At 49.9% G+C, this 19,913-nt stretch overlaps 1 protein-coding gene across 1 annotated transcript in view; it reads left to right on the top strand.

Moving 5' to 3' along the window:
* Positions 1 to 11,375: 11,375 nt before the first annotated feature.
* LOC140208158 (uncharacterized) overlaps positions 11,376 to 19,913 on the top strand; it is a gene marked incomplete at its 5' end in the record, with an annotated part of 46,854 nt that continues 38,316 nt past the window's right edge. Inside the window, 3 exons of the mRNA XM_072276639.1 lie at positions 11,376 to 11,895; positions 17,017 to 17,133; positions 18,264 to 18,416. Of these exons, the coding sequence (XP_072132740.1) occupies positions 11,376 to 11,895; positions 17,017 to 17,133; positions 18,264 to 18,416 (790 nt within the window). The remainder of the gene's footprint in view (positions 11,896 to 17,016; positions 17,134 to 18,263; positions 18,417 to 19,913) is intronic.

The raw sequence follows: 19,913 nt of genomic DNA on the forward strand, positions 1-19,913 counted from the left end.
CTATCTATCTATTGATCGATCTATCTATTTATCTATCTGTCTATCTATCTATCTATCTATCTATCTATCTATCTATCCATCTATCTATCTATCTATCTATCTATCGATTTATCTAGCTATCTATCTATCTACATAGAACATAGAACATAGAATAGTACAGCACAGTACAGGCCCTTCGGCCCAAAATGTTGTGCCGACCCTCAAACCCTGCCTCCTATATAAGCCCCCACCTTAGATTCCTCTGTATATCTGTCTAGTAGTCTCTTAAACTTCACTAGCGTATCTGCCTCCACCACTGACTCAGGCAGTGCATTCCACGCACCAACCACTCTCTGAGTAAAAAACCTTACTCTAATATCCCCCTTCAACTTCCCACCCCTTACCTTAAAGCATGTCCTCTTGTATTGAGCAGTGGTGCCCTGGGGAAGAGGCGCTGGCTATCCACTCTATCTATTCCTCTTAATATCTTGTACACCTCTTTCATGTCTCCTCTCATCCTCCTTCTCTCCAAAGAGTAAAGCCCTAGCTCCCTTAATCTCTGATCATAATGCATACTTTCTAAACCAGGCACCATCCTGGTAAATCTCCTCTGTACCCTTTCCAATTCTTCCACATCCGTCCTATAGTGAGGTGACCAGAACTGGACACAATACTCCAAGTGTGGCCTAACCAGAGTTTTAGAGAGCTGCATCATTACATCGCGACTCTTAAACTCTATCCCTCGACTTATGAAAGCCAACACCCCATAGGCTTTCTTAAATACCCTATCCACCTGTGAGGCAACTTTCAGGGCTCTGTGGACATGTACCCCAAGATTTCTCTGCTCCTCCACACTACCAAGTATCCTGCCATTTGCTTTGTACCCTGCTTTGGAGTTTGTGCTTCCAAAACGTACCACCTCACACTTCTCCGGGTTGAACTCCATCTGACACTTCTCAGCCCACTTCTGCATCCTATCAATGTCTCTCTGCAATCTTTGACAATCCTCTACACTATCTACAACACCACCAACCTTTGTATCGTCTGCAAACTTGCCAACCCACCCTTCTACCCCCAGGTCGTTAATAAAAATCTATCTATCTATTATTTATTTAATTATTAATTATTTCTCTATCTACTTATTTATTTATTTGAGGGTGGGGGTGGCTGTGTTGATGACGGGCCTGTCAGTCCATCGCTCGCTTTCAAGGCCTCTCCGAAATACTGATAACCCCCAGCTCATGTTCCAAAGGGTGAAGAGAGTCAACCCATGAGATACCGATCAGCCTGCGTTGTTTTCATGTTAACTTCAATATCTAAGTGACACTTTTTTCGATCAGTTCCTCACAGTCTATAAAAAGGCAATCTGTTATTCTCAGCTGCTTCTGGTGTGAATTTTGTGTACGTTTGAGAGAGAGAATAAGTGAGATAGAGAGAGACAGAGAGAGAGACAGAGAGAGAGAAATAGACAGAGGGAGAGAGAGAGAGAGAGAGAGAGAGAGGAGAGAGAGAGAGACAGAGAGACCCAGTGAGAGAGAGAGAGAGAGAGACAGAGAGACAGAGTGAGAGAGAGAGAGAGAGAGAAAGAGAGAGAGCGACTGAGAGGAGTTGTTCATTTCGCTCTGAGGGAGGGGGCTCGCTTACTTCGGTGGGAGTTGGGTCTTTGTCGAAGGGCCGTGGTTTCTCCGCAACAGTGGGTTTGAATCCCCGGCGATAAGCAGAGGAGTGGGTGCACCGATAATCAAATCAGATACCAACCTGGGAAGAGGGTGGGGGCGGTGGACGATCTACAATTCTATAAAGGCTCTGCACGAGTGACACATATCCGTCCGTCTTTCACTCCTTCTTCACTACTGTCATCACTCACTAATCCTCTTCTTCCACTCTTTTTCCCTCCCCTCTTCTCTTCCTATCTACGCCATCTTCTAACACTCTGTCAAACTTCCCTACACAGTGTCCCCCTCCCTCTCTGTTAAGCTCCCTCACCTCCCTCTCATAGGCTTCGCCCCCTCACCTTCCGTTTCTATCCCTTCCTCCCTTTCCTTCCCCCTCTCTCCCCTAATTTCTCTCAAAATAACCCGCTCTTTCGGTACTCCCTACCCATTCTCTCCCACCTCTCGACCTACCCCTTTTTTCTCTCCCCACTCGCTCTCTGTCACCTGTCACCCACCTCTCTCTCCGACCTCCCCCAACCTTCCCCCATTCTCGCCACTCTCACAACTGCTTCCCCCGCTATTCTTATCTCTCGAGAGGACCCGCTATCACAACTTTAATCACTCTCCTCCCCCGCACTTCCTCCCTCTGCTAACAGCAGATTTCTTTATCAACCTTTAATCTGGTGTTTGCTGGAGTCGGTCTGAGCCGCTTGTCAACAAGGACTTCCTCTGACAACGGCTGCTTCCCCTTTCTGAGCTCAGAGACGCAGTGAATCGTCGACAAGATGGAGGACAGCGAGACTTACATGAATGTGAAGTTCACAGAAACGGATTCACGGTCTCCATCCAGAGGTGACTGGGGCAGAGAGAAGGATAAAGGGAGTTTTACTCTGTGTGTAACCCCGTGAATGTGTGCTTGAACGGTGTGGAGGGAGCTTCATTCGCTGTCTCAACCCGGGAGCGTTTGATAAGGCAGTGTGGAGAAAGCATCACTCTGTGTCTGACCCGGGAGTGTGAGATGGGACGGTGAGGAGGAAGTTTCAATGTGTGTCTGATCCCGGGTGTGTGTGATGGGACGGTGTAGAGGCAGGTACGCTCTGGATTTGACCCCGCGAATGTGTGATGGGACGGTGTGGAGGGAGATTCACTCTGTGTCTGAACCCAGTATTGTGTGATGGGACAATGTGGAGAGAAATGAACTCGGTGTATATGTGATCGGACTGCGTCGATAGAATTCACTCTGTTTAACCCCGGGAGTGTGTGATGGGACGGTGTGGAGGGAGCTTCACTCTCTGTTTAACCCCGGGAGTGTGTGATGGGACAGTGCAGAGGGAGATTCACTCTGTGCCTGAACCTGGGAGTGTGTGATGGGACGGTGCGGAGGGAGATTCACTCTGTGCCTGAACCTGGGAGTGTGTGATGGGACGGTGCGGAGGGAGATTCACTCTATGTCTGACCCCGGGAGTGTGTGATGGGACGGTGCGGAGGGAGATTCACTCTGTGTCTGACCCCGGGAGTGTGTGATGGGACGGTGCGGAGGGAGATTCACTCTGTGTCTGACCCCGGGAGTGTGTGATGGGACGGTGTGGAGGAAGATTCACTCTGTGTCTGACCCCGGGAGTGTGTGATGGGACGGTGTGGAGGGAGATTCACTCTGTGCCTGAACCCGGGAATGTGTGATGGGACAGTGCAGAGGGAGCTTTCTCTCTGTCTAAACCAGGAGGTTGTTATGGGACAGTGTAGAGGGAGCTTCACTCTCTGTTTAATCCCGGGATTTTGTGATGGGACGGTGTTGAGGGAGCACTCACTCTTTCCCTGACCCCGAGAATGTGTGATGCTATGGTGTGGAGCGAATTTCGCTCTGTCTGACTCCAGGAGTGTCTGCGTCTGACCCCGGATCTGTGTGACTGGATGCTGTAGAGAGAGCTTCACTCTGTGTCTCACACTGGGACTGTGTGATGAGACGGTATTGAGGGAGATGGCCTCTGAAACCGGGTGTGTGTAATGGGACGGGGTGCAGGGGGATTCGCTCTTTGTCTTACCCCGGTGGTAAATGATCGGAAGGTGTGTAGCGCGATTCACTGTGGCTCTAAATCCGGGAATTTGTAATGGGATAGTATGGAGGGAGCTTCACCCTGTGTCTGACGCCGGAAGAGTGTGATTGGATGCCGTGGAGGCTATTCACTCTGTTTCTGAGCCTAAGAGTGTGTGATTGGAGGTCTGGATGGAAGGTGATCTTTGTCTGACCCCGGGAGTATGTGCCAGTACAGCGTAGAGGGAATTCACTCTGTGTCTGAACCCGGGACTGTGTGGCGGAACGGTTGGCGGATGCCTTACCCTGTTTCCAACTCTCAGTATTGTGTCCCCAGCTGAATCTGAATAGCTGAATCGATTGTACAGGAACTTAACGTCACGACCCTTTCTGAGCCGTGGGTCCGGAGAGATGGTGTGAGTTTCAGGTTGGTGGTTTGACTCTGTTTAGCTGATGTGTCCATTGGTGTTGGGAGATCTCAGGGCAAGCTCATAATTCACCCTCGTGATTCCCTGTTTGAGAATTAGTAGACGGGAAAGCGTGTGGAAGCGATGAACTCTCTGGGAAGGTCGGTGAGGAAGTTGCGTTGGGGATGAGGAGGAATTCGGTAGGAGGTTTTCTGAGGATCGTGCGCCGTCGGAGAAGCGGTATATATCGAGCGCCGTGGGATGGAATGAGGATCGAGTGCTGTAGGAAGGGTCGGTGATAGCATGGGATGGTCCGTGTGGAGGAAAGGGCAATGAGGAGCGAGTTCTGTTGGGGGCGAGTGGTCTCTATTTCCTACACCGCTGTCGTTTCCCTCTTTCGTTTCTCCCCCCTTCCTCACCTGCTCCCACTCTCTCCTCTCTCTCCTTTTATCCCCTCCTCCCTGTCTCCCACTGTCCCCTTCTCTTCGCCCTCTCTCATTGCCCCTTCTCAACCCCGTCTCTGCCCTATGACAGTCACCGTCTCTACCACTCTCGGTCTCCCCCTCGCGCTCTGTCCCTCTTCTCTGCTCCCTCTCATCCCACCCAGTCCAACTCTCCCGGTCTTCCCACCTCTTTCTGTCCCTAAATTGTCTTTAATCTCCTCTCGTGCCTTCTCCTCCTTTCCACCCGCCTTCTCTCCCTGTCCCTGACGCTCTTTCCTCTCGCTCTTTCACCTCTCTCTCAAATTGGCTTCTTCTTTCTTCCCCATCCCTCTCCAACTTTTCTCCTCCCCTCACTCTCCCTTCTCAATCCCCTTCTCTTTCGCTCTCTCTCACACCTCTCCCTGTTTTCTCAGTATTCCCGACTCTCTCTTCTCTCTCTCCACCTCTGTCGCCGCCTCTCTCACCCTTTTCTCCTTCCCCATTCTTTCCTTCGCGTCTTCCCGCCCATCGCCCCCATCGCTGTCTCCACCTCTCAGTTCATCGCTCTCATCCTAAGCCTCCCTGTCCCTCTCCAGTCTCCCTCCTCTGTCTTTCGCTCTCTCACCCGATCTCCCCCTCACTGGTTCCCCTCTTTCTCTTTTATCTCCCCGTTTCTTTTGTATCTCCGCGACTCATTCCAACATTCTCTACCGATCTCACTCTCTTCCTTATCTGCCTGTCCGATTCTCTCTCCCAGACTGTCTGACCTCCACCTACTCAGAGGTGAATTTTCGGAAAGTGGAACCCCGTATCGATAAGGACGAAGATCCTCTCATTGCCTCGGGACCCGGCGGGCTGCCAACCACTGCACAATCAGGTCAGAGTTCACGGTGATGACGTCATTCTGGAGGGCTGACGTGTCATACTCCATATGTGTCCGGGTTTCTAATGCATCTGCCTCGACCACTTCCTCTCTAAGTTTACTCCACAGACTAACCACCATCTGGGTAACAAAAGATTATCACTCGCACCCTAATTAAACCCCGTTCCCTACTCAACGTGGACCTGTGCGCTCTGGTCCTTTCTCCAAGTCCAGGGAAGGTAACTGTAAGCATTCACCGCTCGTGGTTTTATACTTTTCAGTAAAGCCACGCTTCTCTTACCCCATTCTGTTCCTCTGCATCCAGATTCTCCCCCACCACTCTCCTACAAACCTCTGTCCATCTGTGCCTTTCTTTCTCCCCATCTCTCCCACACTTCCCGTCGACCCCCCCCCCACAATCCGTCCCTACATTCTCTCCTCCTCTATTTATTCCCCTCTATTTCTTTTGCACCACTCTCGCCATTTTCATTCTGTCTAACACTCTCCTAGCCACGCCGTTTCTTCATCTCTCTCCCTCCTCACGACTGAATTTCAGCTAAATCCTATGGCTTCTGCTTCCGGATACCCCGGACCCGAGGAGCATCTGTGCTCGTTCACCCTGCCTGTGCCTCTCGTTATTTTTTACAACTCTGTAAGGTCACCTCTGCGCTCCAAGGAATAAAGTCCCGAACTGCCCAACCTCTCCCCATGCGTCACTCCCCCGAGTCCAACTTCCTCCTAAACCTCCCAGCTCTGTAGCTTTTCCGGTACCCGGGCGACCAACACTGAACAAGTGCGGCGTCACCGTACAACTTCAAGGCGACCTCCAGACTCCTGTACCATCATATTCCAGAGTAGTGTCCCATCTGAGAACTTATTAAAGTCCACGTAGATTACATCTAGAGCCCGTGCCTGATCTGTCCTTCCCGCTGGAATTAGACCGACAACTCTCCCTGGGTAACAGGCCATCCAGGATCTCTCTCTTTCGTCTATCGTCCACCGCACTTCCTAAACTCTCTCCTGAATCCCTCACTTACCAGTCCACACTTTCTCTCTCTCTCTATAGAAAGACAGCAACATAGAAAGATAGAAAATAGGTGCAGGAGTAGGCCATCTGGCCCTCGAGCCTGCACCGCCATCCACTATGATCATGGCTGATCATCCAACTCAGAACCCTGTACCAGCCTTCCCTCCATACCCCATGATCCCTTTTAAATTCCCTCTTAAATTTAGCCAATAAACTGGCCTCAACTGTTTCCTGTGGCAGAGGAGTCCACAGCTTCACCACTCTCTGTATGAAGAATTTTTTTCCTAATCTCGGTCCTAAGAGGCTTCGCCTTTATCCTCAAACTGTGACCCTTCGTTCTAGACTTTTTCAACATCGGGAACAATCTTCCTGCATCTAGCCTGTCCATTCCCTTTCGGATTTTATACGTTTCAATAAGATCCCCCCTCGGTCTGCTGAATTCCAACGAGTATAAGCCTAGTCGATCCAGTCATTCCTCAGATGAGAGTCCTGCCATCCGAGAAATCAATCTGGTGAACCTTCTTTTTACTCCCTCTGTGTCAAGAATGTCGCTCCTCAGATTAGGGGACCAAAACTGCACACAATACTGCAGGTGTGGTCTCCCAAGGCATTGTACACCTACAGTAGTACCTCCCTGCTCCCGTACTCGAATCCTCTTGCTGTGAATGCCAGCATACCATTCGCCTTTATCACCGCCTGCTGTACCTGCATGCCCACTTTCAATGACTGCTGTATAATGACACCCAGGTCTCGTTGCACCTCCCCTTTTCCTAATCGGCCACCATCCAGATAATAATCTGTTTCCTGTTTTTGACACCAAAGTGGATAACCTCACATTTATCCACATTAATTTGCATCTGCCATGAATTTGCCTAAAAACACCTAACCTGTCCAAGTCACCCTGCATCCTCTTAGCATCCTCCTCACAGCTAACACTGCCGCCCAGCTTCGCGTTGTCCGCAAACTTGGAGATGCTGCATTTAATTCCCTCATCTAAGTTATTAATATATATTGTAAACAACTGGGGTCCCAGCGCTGAGCCTTGCGGTACCCCACTAGTTTCTGCCAGCCATTCTGTAAAGGTCCCGTTTATTCCCACACTTTGCTTCCTGTCTGCCAGCCAATTCTCTATTCACATCAATACCTTACCCCCAATACCGTGTGCTTTAAGTTTGCACACTAATCTCCTTTGTGGGACCTTGTCAAAAGTCGTTTGAAGATCCAAATATACCACATCCACTAGTTCTTCCCTATCCACTCGACCAGTTACATCCTCAAAAAAATTATATGAGACTCATCAGACATGATTTTCCTTTCACAAATCCATGCTGACTCTGTCCGATGATTTCACCGCTTTCCAAATGTGCTGTTATCACATTTTTGATAACTGACTCTAGCATTTTCCCCACAGCCGATGTTAGGCTAACCGGTCTATAATTCCCCGGTTTCTCTCTCACTCCTTTTTTTAAAAAAGCGGGGTTACATTAGCCACCCTCCAATCCTCAGAAACTAGTCCAGAATCTAAAGAGTTTTGAAAAATTATCACTAATGCATCCACTATTTCTTGAGCTACTTCCTTAAGCATTCTGGGATGCAGACCATCTGGCCCTGGGGATTTATCTGCCTTTAATCCCTTCAATTTACCTAAAACCACTTCCCTACTAACATGTATTTCCCTCAGTTCCTCCATTTCACTGGACCTTCTGTCCCGGGCTATTTCCAGAAGATTATTTATGTCCTCCATAGTGAAGGCAGAACCAAAGTAGTTATTCAATTGGTCTGCCATGTCCTTGTTCCCCATAATCAATTCACCTGTTTCTGTCTGTAAGGGACCTACGTTTGTCTGAACCAATCTTTCTCTTTTTACATATGTAAAAATCTTCTACAGTCAGTTATTATTTTCCCTGCCAGTTTTCTCTCATAATGCTTTCTCCATTTCCTAATTAAGCCCTTTGTCCTCCTCTGCTGGACTCTAAATTTCTCCCAGTCCTCAGGTGAGCCGCTTTTTCTGGCTAATCTGCATGCATCTTCTTTGGAATTGATACTATCCCTAATTTCCCTTGTTAGCACGTGTGCACTACCTTCCCTGATTTATTATTTTTCCAAACTGGGATGAACAATTGGTGCAATTCTTTCATGCGATCTTTAAATGCTTACCATTGCATATCCACCGTCAACCCTTTACGTATCTTTTGCCAGTCTGTCTTAGCTAATTCACGTCTCATACCTTGAAAGTTACCCTTGTTTATGTCACTCTCCATCTTGATGAAGATTTCCACCATATTGTGGTCACTCTTACCCAAGGGGCCTCTCAGACAAGATTGCTAATTAACCCTTCCTCATTGCTCAAAACCCAGTCCAGAATAGCTTGCTCTCTAGTTTTTTTCTTCGACATGTTGGTTCAAAAAAAAACATCCCACACACGTTCCAAGAAATCCTCTTCCTCAGCACCATTACCAATTTAGTTCACCAAATCTATATGTAGATTGAAGTCTCCCATTATAACTGTTGTTCCTTTATTGCACACATTTCTGATTTCCTGTTTAATGCCAGCCCCAACCTCACTACTACTGTTAGGTGGCCTGTACACAACTCTCACCAGCGTTTTCTGCCCCTTAGTGTTATGCAGCTCTCCCAATATCGATTCCACATCCTCCCGGATAATGTCCTTCCTTTCTGTTGCGTTAATCTCCTCCTTAAACAGCAATGCAACCCCACCTCCTTTTCTTTCATGTCTGTCCCTCCTGAATATTGAATACCCCTGAATGTTGAGCTCACATATTTGGTCACCCTGGAGCTATGTCTCTGTGATCCCAACTATATCATATTCATTAATAAAAATCAGCACTTTTAATTCATCCATCTTGTTACAAATGCTCCTTGCACTGATACACAATGTCTTCAGGCTGATTTTACAACACACTCAGCCCTTATGCAATTATGTTGAAAAGTGGCCGTTTTGATTTTTGCCCTGCATTTGCCGGCCTGCCACTTTTACTTTTCAGCTTACTACTTTTTGCTTCTACCCTCACTTTACACCCCTCTGTCTCTCGGCACTGGTTCCCATCCCCCTGTTGTGAACTAACCTCCTCTCTCCTAGTCCCTTTAATTTGATTCCCACCCCCAACCATTCTAGTTTAAAGTCACCTCAGTAGCCTTCGCTAATCTCCCTGCCAGGATATTGGTCCCCCTAGGATTCATGTGCAACCCGTCCTTATTGTACAGGTCACGCCTGCGCCAAAAGATGTCCCAATGATCCAAAAACTTGAATCCCCGCCCCCTGCTCCAATCCCTCAGCCACGCATTTATCCTCCACCTCATCGCATTCCTGCTGTCACTGTCGCGTGGCACAGGCAGTAATCCCGAGATGACTACCTTTGCGGTCCTTCTTCTCAACTCCCTTCCTAACTCCCTATATTCTCCTTTCAGGACCTCTGCCATTTCCTAGCTACGTCATTGGTACCTATATGTACCACGACCTCTGGTTCCTCACCCTCCCACTTCAGGATATCTTGGAAAACATAGAAACATAAAAAAAAAAAAAAAAAAACTACCGCACAATACAGGTCCTATGGCCCACAAAGCTGTGCCGAACATCTCCCTCCCTTAGGACTACCCTTACCCCACTATTTTTCTGAGCTCCATGTAGGCATCCAGGAGATTCTGAAAAGATCCTATCGTTTCCGCATCCACCACAGCCGCCGGCAGCCCATTCTACGCACTCACCACTCTCTGCGTACAAAAATTACCCCTGACATCTCCTCTGTACCTACTTCGAAGCACCTTAAAACTATGCCCTCTCGTAGAAGCCTCTGACTATCCACACGATCAATGCCTCTCATTGTATTTCACAACTCTGTCAAGTCCCCTCTCATCCTCCGTCGCTCCAAGGAAAAAAGACCGAGTTCACTCAATCTATTCTCATGAGGCATGCTCTCCATTCCAGGCTTCATCCTCTCTCCCTTCCACTATCACCCTGCCTCTCGCTCAAACTCTTTCGCCTACTGTCTCCCACTGTCCCCTTATCTTCGCCGTCTCCGCTCACTGTTATCCCTTCCCGAAATCCACCCTTTCTTCCCACCTCGCTCTGTCTCCATGATTGCCGCTCATCTCCCTTCCACATTTTCCGCTCCTCCCTATCCACCTCTATGTCTGTCTCTCCAACGCTCTCTCGCTCTCTCTTTCCTCTCTCTCAAATTCTCTTCTCTCTCTTCCTCATCCCTCTCCACTGTTCTCCGCACACCCTCCCTTCTCAATCACCCTCCCTTTGGCACTCACTCGCACCTTTCTCTCTCTTCTCACTGTTCCCGTCTTTCTGCACATTCCCCCGGCACACTGTAACCTCCTCCCTCTGTCGCTCACCCTCTCTCTCCCCTTTCTCACCTCGGTCTCTTTCCCCACTGTTCTTGCATTTCCCCGCCCATTACCGCATCACTCTCTCTTTGTCTCTGTCCATCGCTTTCACCGTCTTTCCTCTCTGTATATTTCCCTACTCACCCAAACCATTTGTCGCGCTGTCTCTCATCTCCTCTCTTCCCCTCGCTTACCCCTTTCTCTTTCTCCTGTCTCGTCATTCTTTCCATGACTCTGTCTCCCATTCTCTACCGCTGTCTCATTCTCTCTCTAATCAGCCGTTCTGACTCTTTCTCTCCCAGTCGGCCTGACTTCCACCTACTCAGAGCTGAACTTTCGGAAAGACGAATCCCTTATCGTCGAGGATGAGTATCCTCCCATTGCATCGGGACCTGGATGGATGCCAGCAACTGCGCAAACAGGTCAGGGTTCACCGTACTGACGCCATTCTGGAAGCATCAGATGTCATCCTCGCAAGGTTTTCGAATTTCTTGAATGCCTGGACCACTTCTCTGCGAGTTTATTTCCCCTCTCGCTCTTTCCCTCTCTCTTCGCTCCCTCTCATCCTTCCCCGTTGCCCCTCCCGGTCTTCCCACCTCTCTCTGTCCATAAATGGCCTCTAATCTCCCTTCACCCCTTCTCCTCCTCTCTATCCACCCTCTCTCCCTCTCCCGACACTTTCTCCTCGCTCCTTCACCTCTCCCTGCTCTCACACTGTTTCCGACTCTCTCCCATCTCCCACCCCCGTCTCCGCCTCTGTCACCCGTACTCTCTCCCCATTATTTCTCTTTGATCTTCCCGAATATCACCTCTCTCGCTGTCTCGCCCTCGCCGTCCATCGCTCTACTCCTCTGCCTCCCTGTCTCTCTCCTCTCTCCCTCCCCTCTCTTTCGCTCTCACTCCTCTCCCCACCCCACGCCACTTGTTCCTCTCTCTCTTCTCTCTCTTTCTGTCTCTTCTCCCTCTCCACGACTCACTCCCCCGTTCTCTACGGCTCTCACTCTCTTCCTTATCTGTCTGTCCGACTCTCTCTCCCAGACAGTCTGACCTCCACCTACTCAGAGCTGAACTTTCAGAAAGAGGAACCCCGCATCTCTGAAGACGAAGATCCTCTCATTGCCTCGGGCCGCGGCGGGCTGCCAACCACTGCACAATCAGGTCAGAGGTCACGCTGATGACGTGATTCTGGAGGGGACACGTGCCATTCTCCCTTGTGTCCAAGTATCTAATGCATCTGCCTCGACCACTTCTGTAAGACCGCTCCATGGACTGGCCACCAACTGGGTAACAAAAGGTTATCACTCGGCACCCCATGACAACCCTTTCCCCACTCAACCTGGACATGTGCGCTCTGGTCTTTGTGTAGCCCCCTGACCAGCGTCAGTGTCGCCTAGCTCGCTGTCGTCGAGGGAAACAGACCTTGGCTCCGCCAATCTGGGTAATAGTTTGTGTGGATGCAGTGCGATGTACTCCAGCTCGCCCAAATAACAGACAATACACTAGATACGATTAAATGTTTTGCAGTGTATAGATGTTTCTGGAACTATATAATTAATAGAGAATAAAATATAAAAAGAAAATAAAAGGCGCAACATTTATCATAGCTCAACGTCTTCGTGCACAAACAGTTGGAGCTCGGGACCCTCCTTCTTCAGCTTGCGATCCCCTCCGACCACCTCGACCTGCCGCCTGGGACCAACAACGGTGGTCGACCAGACGCCCCATACGAGTCCGTCTCCGGCTCCCCTCCCCACCGAACACCCTGGAACTCGGTCTCCTGCTCGGGGTCCACCTGCTTTAGCGGACTCACAGAACCTGATCCATCCTCTGTCTCTCTCTCCCGCCTTGTGCCCAAATACCGGCGCATCACACTAACTTACAGACACACAGGAAAAATAACATCTATGCCAATCGGTTTGTCCACCCTCTTATTAGTAACATGTTCCAAACAACTGCTAGCAGGAGGACCTTCTCAGGAGATAACATAACAAACAAGCAATTTCAATGAAAACATAATAAAGAAGCCATTTTAATTAGACTACGCAGTAACATAAAAGAAGAAACCTCTTACATTTGATTCTCCAAGTCCAGGGGAAATAACTGCACGCATTCACCACTCGTGGTTTTCTACGTTTCTGTAAAGTCAACCCTCCGCTCCAAGAATTAAAGTCCCAACCTGCCTGACCTCTCTCCATAACTCAGTCCCTCGAGTCCAGACTCAGTCAAATCTCCCTGTATTCCACATAATTCTACAGAATAGACTACTAAGTGGTAACATGAAATGCCTTGTTGAGTTCCCAAGCATCACGTCCACTACCCTGCTCTGATGAACCGCTCTGGTTCCTCAATCTAAATATAGAAGCCGCTCCGCCTCTGACCACACACACAAAAAACAAACAAAACAAAACTGCAGAGCGCTGTGCAAAGAACTGAGCACAACTCAGAAACCAGCCTCCCCTCCTCCTCCCCTCCTGCAATTCCTGCCAGCTCGGTGTTGTAGCCAGCAGCAACAGAGAAACACCCTGCCCGTCCTGGACATTCTCTCTTCTGCACCCGCCCCTTCCCATCGGAGGGAAGATGCGAGAGCATTTTTCACTATGCTCCAAGACAGCTTCTACCCCACTGCTATCAGAATATTGAGCGATCCCCTAGTACGATCAGATCTACCCTGGATCTCACAATATACGCCCTGGTGGCACTTGTACCTCATTGTGTGCCTGTACTGCTCTTCATCTGTAACTGTGACACTTCATTCTGCATTCTGTTATTCATTAACCTTGTTCTACTCCCATGAAGTGATCTATATCTGTGGATGTAACTGCATGCTTATAATTCACTCTTCTCCCATCCCTTCTATTACCCTGTCTCCTCTATCTCTGTCTATCCTCTCCCCCTCCCTCCCCTCCTCTATCACTTTGTCGTTCTCTCAAACTCATTCCCCTACTGTCTCCAACTGCCTGTCATGGCGCGGTCCTTGAAGACTACATTCCGGTTCACCGTCCGGTCTATCAATCCGTGTTCCAAGTTTTCCGGTTTTCCCTTGTCCACGTGTGTGCCTTTATTGAGGCACATGATTCTGATTCTGGGCTGGCTGCTTAAATAGCTCCTGGGGTCAGCTTCTTTGCTGCACTGTTCCCTTCCCTTCCCTTCACGTTCCTCATAAAGCCTCGCCTGCTACCTTCACCTGAAGACTCGATTGAAGCCTCGCCTGTATCGCTGTGATGTTCTACCGCCGGAGCAAGACCAAAACCTTGCTGTGTCTAGATAAGGGACTGTCTATCGTTGTTCGGAACTGTCTCTGTGTCCACGCCTTCGCTAGGTAGCTTCGGCCGTTTGCTGCTACCTTGTGTTGGGAACCGTCTCTATGTCCATGCACTCGCTAGGTAGGTCCGGCCGTTTGCCGCTACCTTGAGTGAAAATCTGTCTCTCTGTGTTCTATTTATGAGTCCTGGCCCTACGTCCTGTTCACAAGGAGCGGTCCCGGCTCTGTGTTGAATGTTCCTGTCTGACAAGACCAAGGCTCTGTGCTCTGCGTTCCTGTCTCCAAAAAACCGAGACTCGGTGTTCTGCGTTCCTATCTTCCATGACCAAGTCAAGGCTTCGGGGTCTCGTCCTTTCTTTGTGCCTTGCCCAGCCCTAGAGTACCTTGCCTGGTCCAAACCACGTCCATTAACCTCGTCTAGTCCAAGCCAAGGCTTTGTGTTCTCGTCCTGTGCAGGAGTTTCACGTCCAGTCCTGTAGCCACGCGACGTACTGAAACCGCGACTTATCCTCGTTTAGATCCGGAGACCGAGCCCGAGTCAGGTTCCGGGTCGGAGTCCTTGTTCTTGTTCCAAGTTCCTGGCTCTTCGTTCAGGTCCCGGTTTCCTAGTCTCGTCCAGGACTGTGTCTTGTCCAGTGTCGCTTTGTCCCCACTTCTCTTGCTTTATTGACAAACCTAGTTCTGTTCAGTGTCTCTACCTCGCATTTGGGTCCGCTCCCAGCGCACCTCCATATCAGAGTCCCCTTATCTTCACCCTTCTCCGATCACGGTTATCCTCTCCCGAACCTCACACAATCTTCCCAAATCTCTCTGTTCCTCCGTTTCCCGGTCATCTCCCCTCCACGTCTTCCCCACCTCGCTATCCACTTCTATCTTGCTCTCCCTGACACTCTCTCCACTCGTTCTTTCCCCTCTCTGAAATTCTCTTCTCGCTCGTCCTTATCCTCTCCCACAGTTCTCCGCACACCCTTCCTTTCCAATCACCCTCTCGTTGGCTCTCTCTCGCACCTTTCACTCACCTCTCACTGTTCCCGTCTTTCTGCAGTCTCCCCGGCACCCTCTCCCCTGACCCTTTGTGTCTCACTCTCTCTCTCCCCTTTCTCACCTCGTTCATTTTCCCGCTTATTGCCCCATCGCTCTCTCCCGTTCCCTGTGCATCGCTTTCGCCGTCTTTCCTCTCTCACTCCACTCTCCCAAACTTTTGCCTCGCTGTCTCTCAGCTGCTCTCTCACCCACGCTTCACCCTCTCTATTACTCCTGTCTCTTCCTCTCTCCGCGACCCTCTCTCTCATTCTCTACTGCTGTCTCATTTTTTTCCCTAACCAGCCGCTCTGACTCTCTCTCTCCCAGTCGGCCTGATCTCCACCGACTCAGAGCTGAACTTTCGGAAACACGAACCCCTTATCGATGAGAATGAGGATCCTCCCTTTTCATCGGGACGTGGACGGATGCCAACTCCCGACGCACTTCCCCTCGTTCTTTCACCTTTCTCTCAAATTGGCTTCTTATCCCTAATCCATTCTTCTCCAACTTTTCTCCGCCGCTCACTCTCCCTTCTCGATCCCCTTCTCTTTCGCTCTCTCTCTCACTCCTCTCCCTGTTATCACACCATTCCTGACTCTCTCGCCTCTCTCTCCCCCTCTGTCTCCGCCTCTGTCACCCTCCTCTCTCTCCCCATTATTCCTCTCGGATCTTCCCGGCTATCGCCTCTCTCGCTGTCTCCCCCTCTCCGTTCATCGCTCTACTCCTCTGCCTCCCTGTCTCCCTCCTCTCTCCCTCCCCTCACTTTCGCTGTCACTCCTGTCCCCCCACTGCTCCTCTCTCTCTTCTCTCTCTTCCTATCTCTTCTGTCTGTCCGCGACTCTCTCTTCCATTCTCTACCGCTGTCTCATTCCCTCCCTAATCTTCCTGTCTGACTCTCTCTCCCAGTCGGCCTGACCTCCACCTACTCAGAGCTGAACTTTCGGAAGGACAAACCCCTCATCGAGGACAATGAGGATCCTCCCATTGCCTCGGGACCTGGAGTGATGCCAACAACTGCGCAAACAGGTCAGTTCATCTCTCTCCGCCACTTCTCTGGGAGCTCATTCCACCTCCTGCCTGTGACGTATGTAAATGATCTTGATGGGATTGTGGATGGGTGCGTTGGTGAGTTGTACGTGATACGAAGATGGGTGGTCTTGTGGGTCATGTTGAAAACTGGCAAAATAATTCAATGCGATATGGATCAGTCACAGATACAGTTCGAGAAGTGGCAGAGTTTAGCCCGTCATGTATCCAATGTGTGAAAATAGAACAAAGCGGGCAAACAATTACAGAAATGTGAAAAAAATAACAAACTCTGATAACCTGCTGGTTCACTCGGTGGTGAAATGTTGACATTCATTTCTAGAGCTGCAGAATGGAAGAGCAGGCAGTGATGCTGAGGCACCAAAAGGCACTAGAGAGACACACTTAGATGTGTGTGTGTGCAGTTCTTGGCTCCTGAGGTATACTGACATAAGACAGGTTTCAGAGAAGATAAACGAGAATGATTCCCGGAATGAAGGGGTTTCTGTATGAAGAACATCTGGCAACTCTTGGGCAGTTTTCGCCGGACATCAGGAGAATGACGGGGAATCTCATAGAAACGTCCCGAATGTTGAAAAGCCTGAACAGATTAGACATGGAAATGTTATTTCCCATGGTAGGGGATTCTAGGACAAGAAGGTACGACTTCAGGATTGAAAGACGTCCTTTTAGAACTGAGATGCGGATCAGTCCGACGGTGGTAAATCTGTGGAATTTGTTGTCCCGAGCAGCTGTGGATGCCGAGGCATTGGGTGCATTTAAGGCAGAGATGGATCGGTTATCGATTAGCCAGCGTTTCAATGGGTATTGAGAGTATGCAGGGGAGTGGGGATGACTGGAAGAATGAGATCAGCACATGATTGAATGGCCGAGCAGACTCTATGGCCGGAATGGCCGACCTCTGCTCCTATACCTTCTGCTGTTATGGCCGAGTGGTCTCTCTACAGGTGCGCATGAACAGGAGTCGAAACGGAAGATGGGAAACAGACCACACCGTCAGATCTGCCTGCTGTGCTTAGTTACGTCCGCCCTCATCATAATTGTGGCCGGACTCTCGATCCATCGTGAGTGGAACGGTCTCCGGGAGGAGTCAGACCATAAATAAAGAGAGTGGAACAAACTGCTATTGTAAAACACCACAGCGACACAGACACGCCCCTCACTGTAACACCGATTAAAACCTATCACCATAACACAGACAAACACCTAACCGTGATAAAGACACGACCTTCACCGTAACACAATCAAGGCTCATCCTGACACCGACACACTATTCACCATAACATGAACAATGGTGTCACCGTAGCACGGTCACGACCTTCAACGAGGCACAGATACACTCCTATCCGCGACACTGACCCAAACATCGCCGTCATACAGATATGCGGTAACACTGACCGCAACGTACCCCTCACTGTAACATTGACATGCCCCTGACCATGTTACTGATAAATTCCTCAAGGCGACGGCGAAACACACCTCAAAATGACACCGACACGTTTTTTCACAGTGACGCTGAGGGACCGTACACTGCGACACCTTCACTCTCCTCGACATGATCTGCACCGCCTCGTGACAAAGACTCAGAAGTCACTGTAACACCCCTGACCGAGACAGTATCACCGCTCAACATAACGCCGATGCACCGCTCACAGAGGCAATTACCCACACCTCATTCTGACACAGGAAAACCTCTTAGCGTGATACCAAAACACCTCAGCCTGACACTGTTACAACCACCGTGGCAATGACATGCCTCTCACCGTGACACAGACACATTCCTCTCTGTGAGACAAACACACCCCACACCATGACACAGATACTCCACTCACCGTGGCAGTACCAGGCCCCTTACTCTGACTTCTCCCTCGCCGTGATATCGAGATACAATTCACTGTGATCCGGCACAACTCTCGCCGGGGCACAGAATTACCTGTCACGGTGACACCGCCACGTCCTTCACAGCAACTCGATCGTGACCCGCATGATATTGACGCAGACCCCCATTGTGACAACAACATAACCTTCACTGACACATTAATATACACCTCAGCGTGACACGACAGGCCGACACCTCTCACTGTGACAACCTTCAACGTGACACTGACACAATACTCTCTGTAACCCGCTCGGTAGCGTGTTGCTGAAACACGTGTCACTGTAAACGTTAATCATCCTTCACCATCTCTCTCAGTGTCACAGATTCGTCAGTCCATAATCACCCTCGACCGAAACTACCATGAGATAAACTCAACCCTTCAATCCAAGATCAACGAGATGGAAACGAAGTACAAAGCTGTGAACGAAACCAAGGCTCAAATCTGTGAATTGTTGACCAGCAGAAGAGGTGAGGCATCATTCTCATCTTTAACCCGCTCCTCATCACAGGGCAGACACAGAGAGAGGAAGCGTCACTCTGTGCCTGACCTCGGGAGTAGTGAAGAGATGGTGTGGAAGGAGATTTCCTCTGTGTTTGACGGGGGAGTGTGTCATGGTGCTGCGTGGAGGAAGTTTCACTCTGTCACTGAACCCAGGAGAGTGTGACGGGACGTTTTGGTGGTGGATTCACTCTGTGTCTGACCATGGGATTGTGAGACGTATCTTTACAGCTTCACTCTATGTCTGACTCCGGGAATCTCTGATGTGACGGTGGATCCAGCTTCACTCTGTGTCTGACAGGCGGATTGTGTGATCGGACAGGGCGCAGAGAGATTCACCCCATGTCTGACCCCTGAATGGTGTTATGGCACCGTGGAGTGAGAGTTTCACTCTGAATCCGGGTGTGTGTGACGAGACGGTGCAGAGGGGCGTTCACTCTGTGTCTGAATTCTGGAGTGAGTGATGGGACGTTGCAGAGGGGGCTTCACTCTGTGACTCAAACCGCGAGTGTGTGATGGGATGTTGCAGAGGGCGCTTCACTCTGAGACGGAAACCGTGAGTGTGTGATGGGGCGGTGTGGAGGGAGCATCACACTGTATCTGATTCCCGGAGTGTGTAATGGGATCGTAGAGAGTGTGAGAGAGAGAGCGTCTGTGTCTAACTCCGGGAGTGTGCGATGGGACAGTGCAGAGGGGCGTTCCGTCCATATGACACCGGGTTGTGTGATTGGATGTTGTGAAGGTACTCTGACCCCGTGAGTGTGCCATGGGAGAGTGAGGGCGGAACTTCGCTTTGTGTGTGAACACAGGAGGGTGTGATGAAACTTAAGGAGGGAGATTCACACTTTGTTAGACTCGGTGGTGTGTGATGTGACCGTGTGGAGGGAGATTCATTCTGTGTCTGACCACGGGAGTGTGTGATGGGACGGTGAGGAGGCAGCTTCCCTGTGTGTCAGACAGTTTGCTCTGTGGTCTGTTGAGAAAAAGTAGAGGGAGAATCGGTCTCCCTCTGATATTTGCCGTGTGTGCTAAGGCAGTTTATTTCCGTGTCTAACCGTTGGAGTGTGTGATGGGGTCGTGGAGAGGAAGATTAGAGTGTGTCTGACCAAGGCTGTGTGAGATTGGACTTTGGGAAAGGATCTACATTCTGATCTCTTACTCAGGGCGTGTATGAGCGGCGGCGTGGACTTAGCTACACTCTGAGTCTGACCCCGAGAGTGTGTAATGAAACGGTGTGGAAGGAGTAACATTCATAATCTGACATGGGAAGAGTGTAATTGGACGGTGTGCAGGAAACATCACTCCACATCTGACCGCTGGAATGTGTGATGAGCCCATGGAGAGAGAGAGAGATTCACTCTGTTTCTGACCCAGGCAGTACGTGGCGAGAGTTTGTAGAGGGAGCAAAACTCTCTGTCTGACTCCGGTAGTGTGTGATGGGACAATGTGGACGGGAGCTTCACTCC

This window comes from Mobula birostris, chromosome 13 (assembly GCF_030028105.1).
Source record: "Mobula birostris isolate sMobBir1 chromosome 13, sMobBir1.hap1, whole genome shotgun sequence".
Lineage (NCBI taxonomy): Eukaryota > Metazoa > Chordata > Chondrichthyes > Myliobatiformes > Myliobatidae > Mobula > Mobula birostris.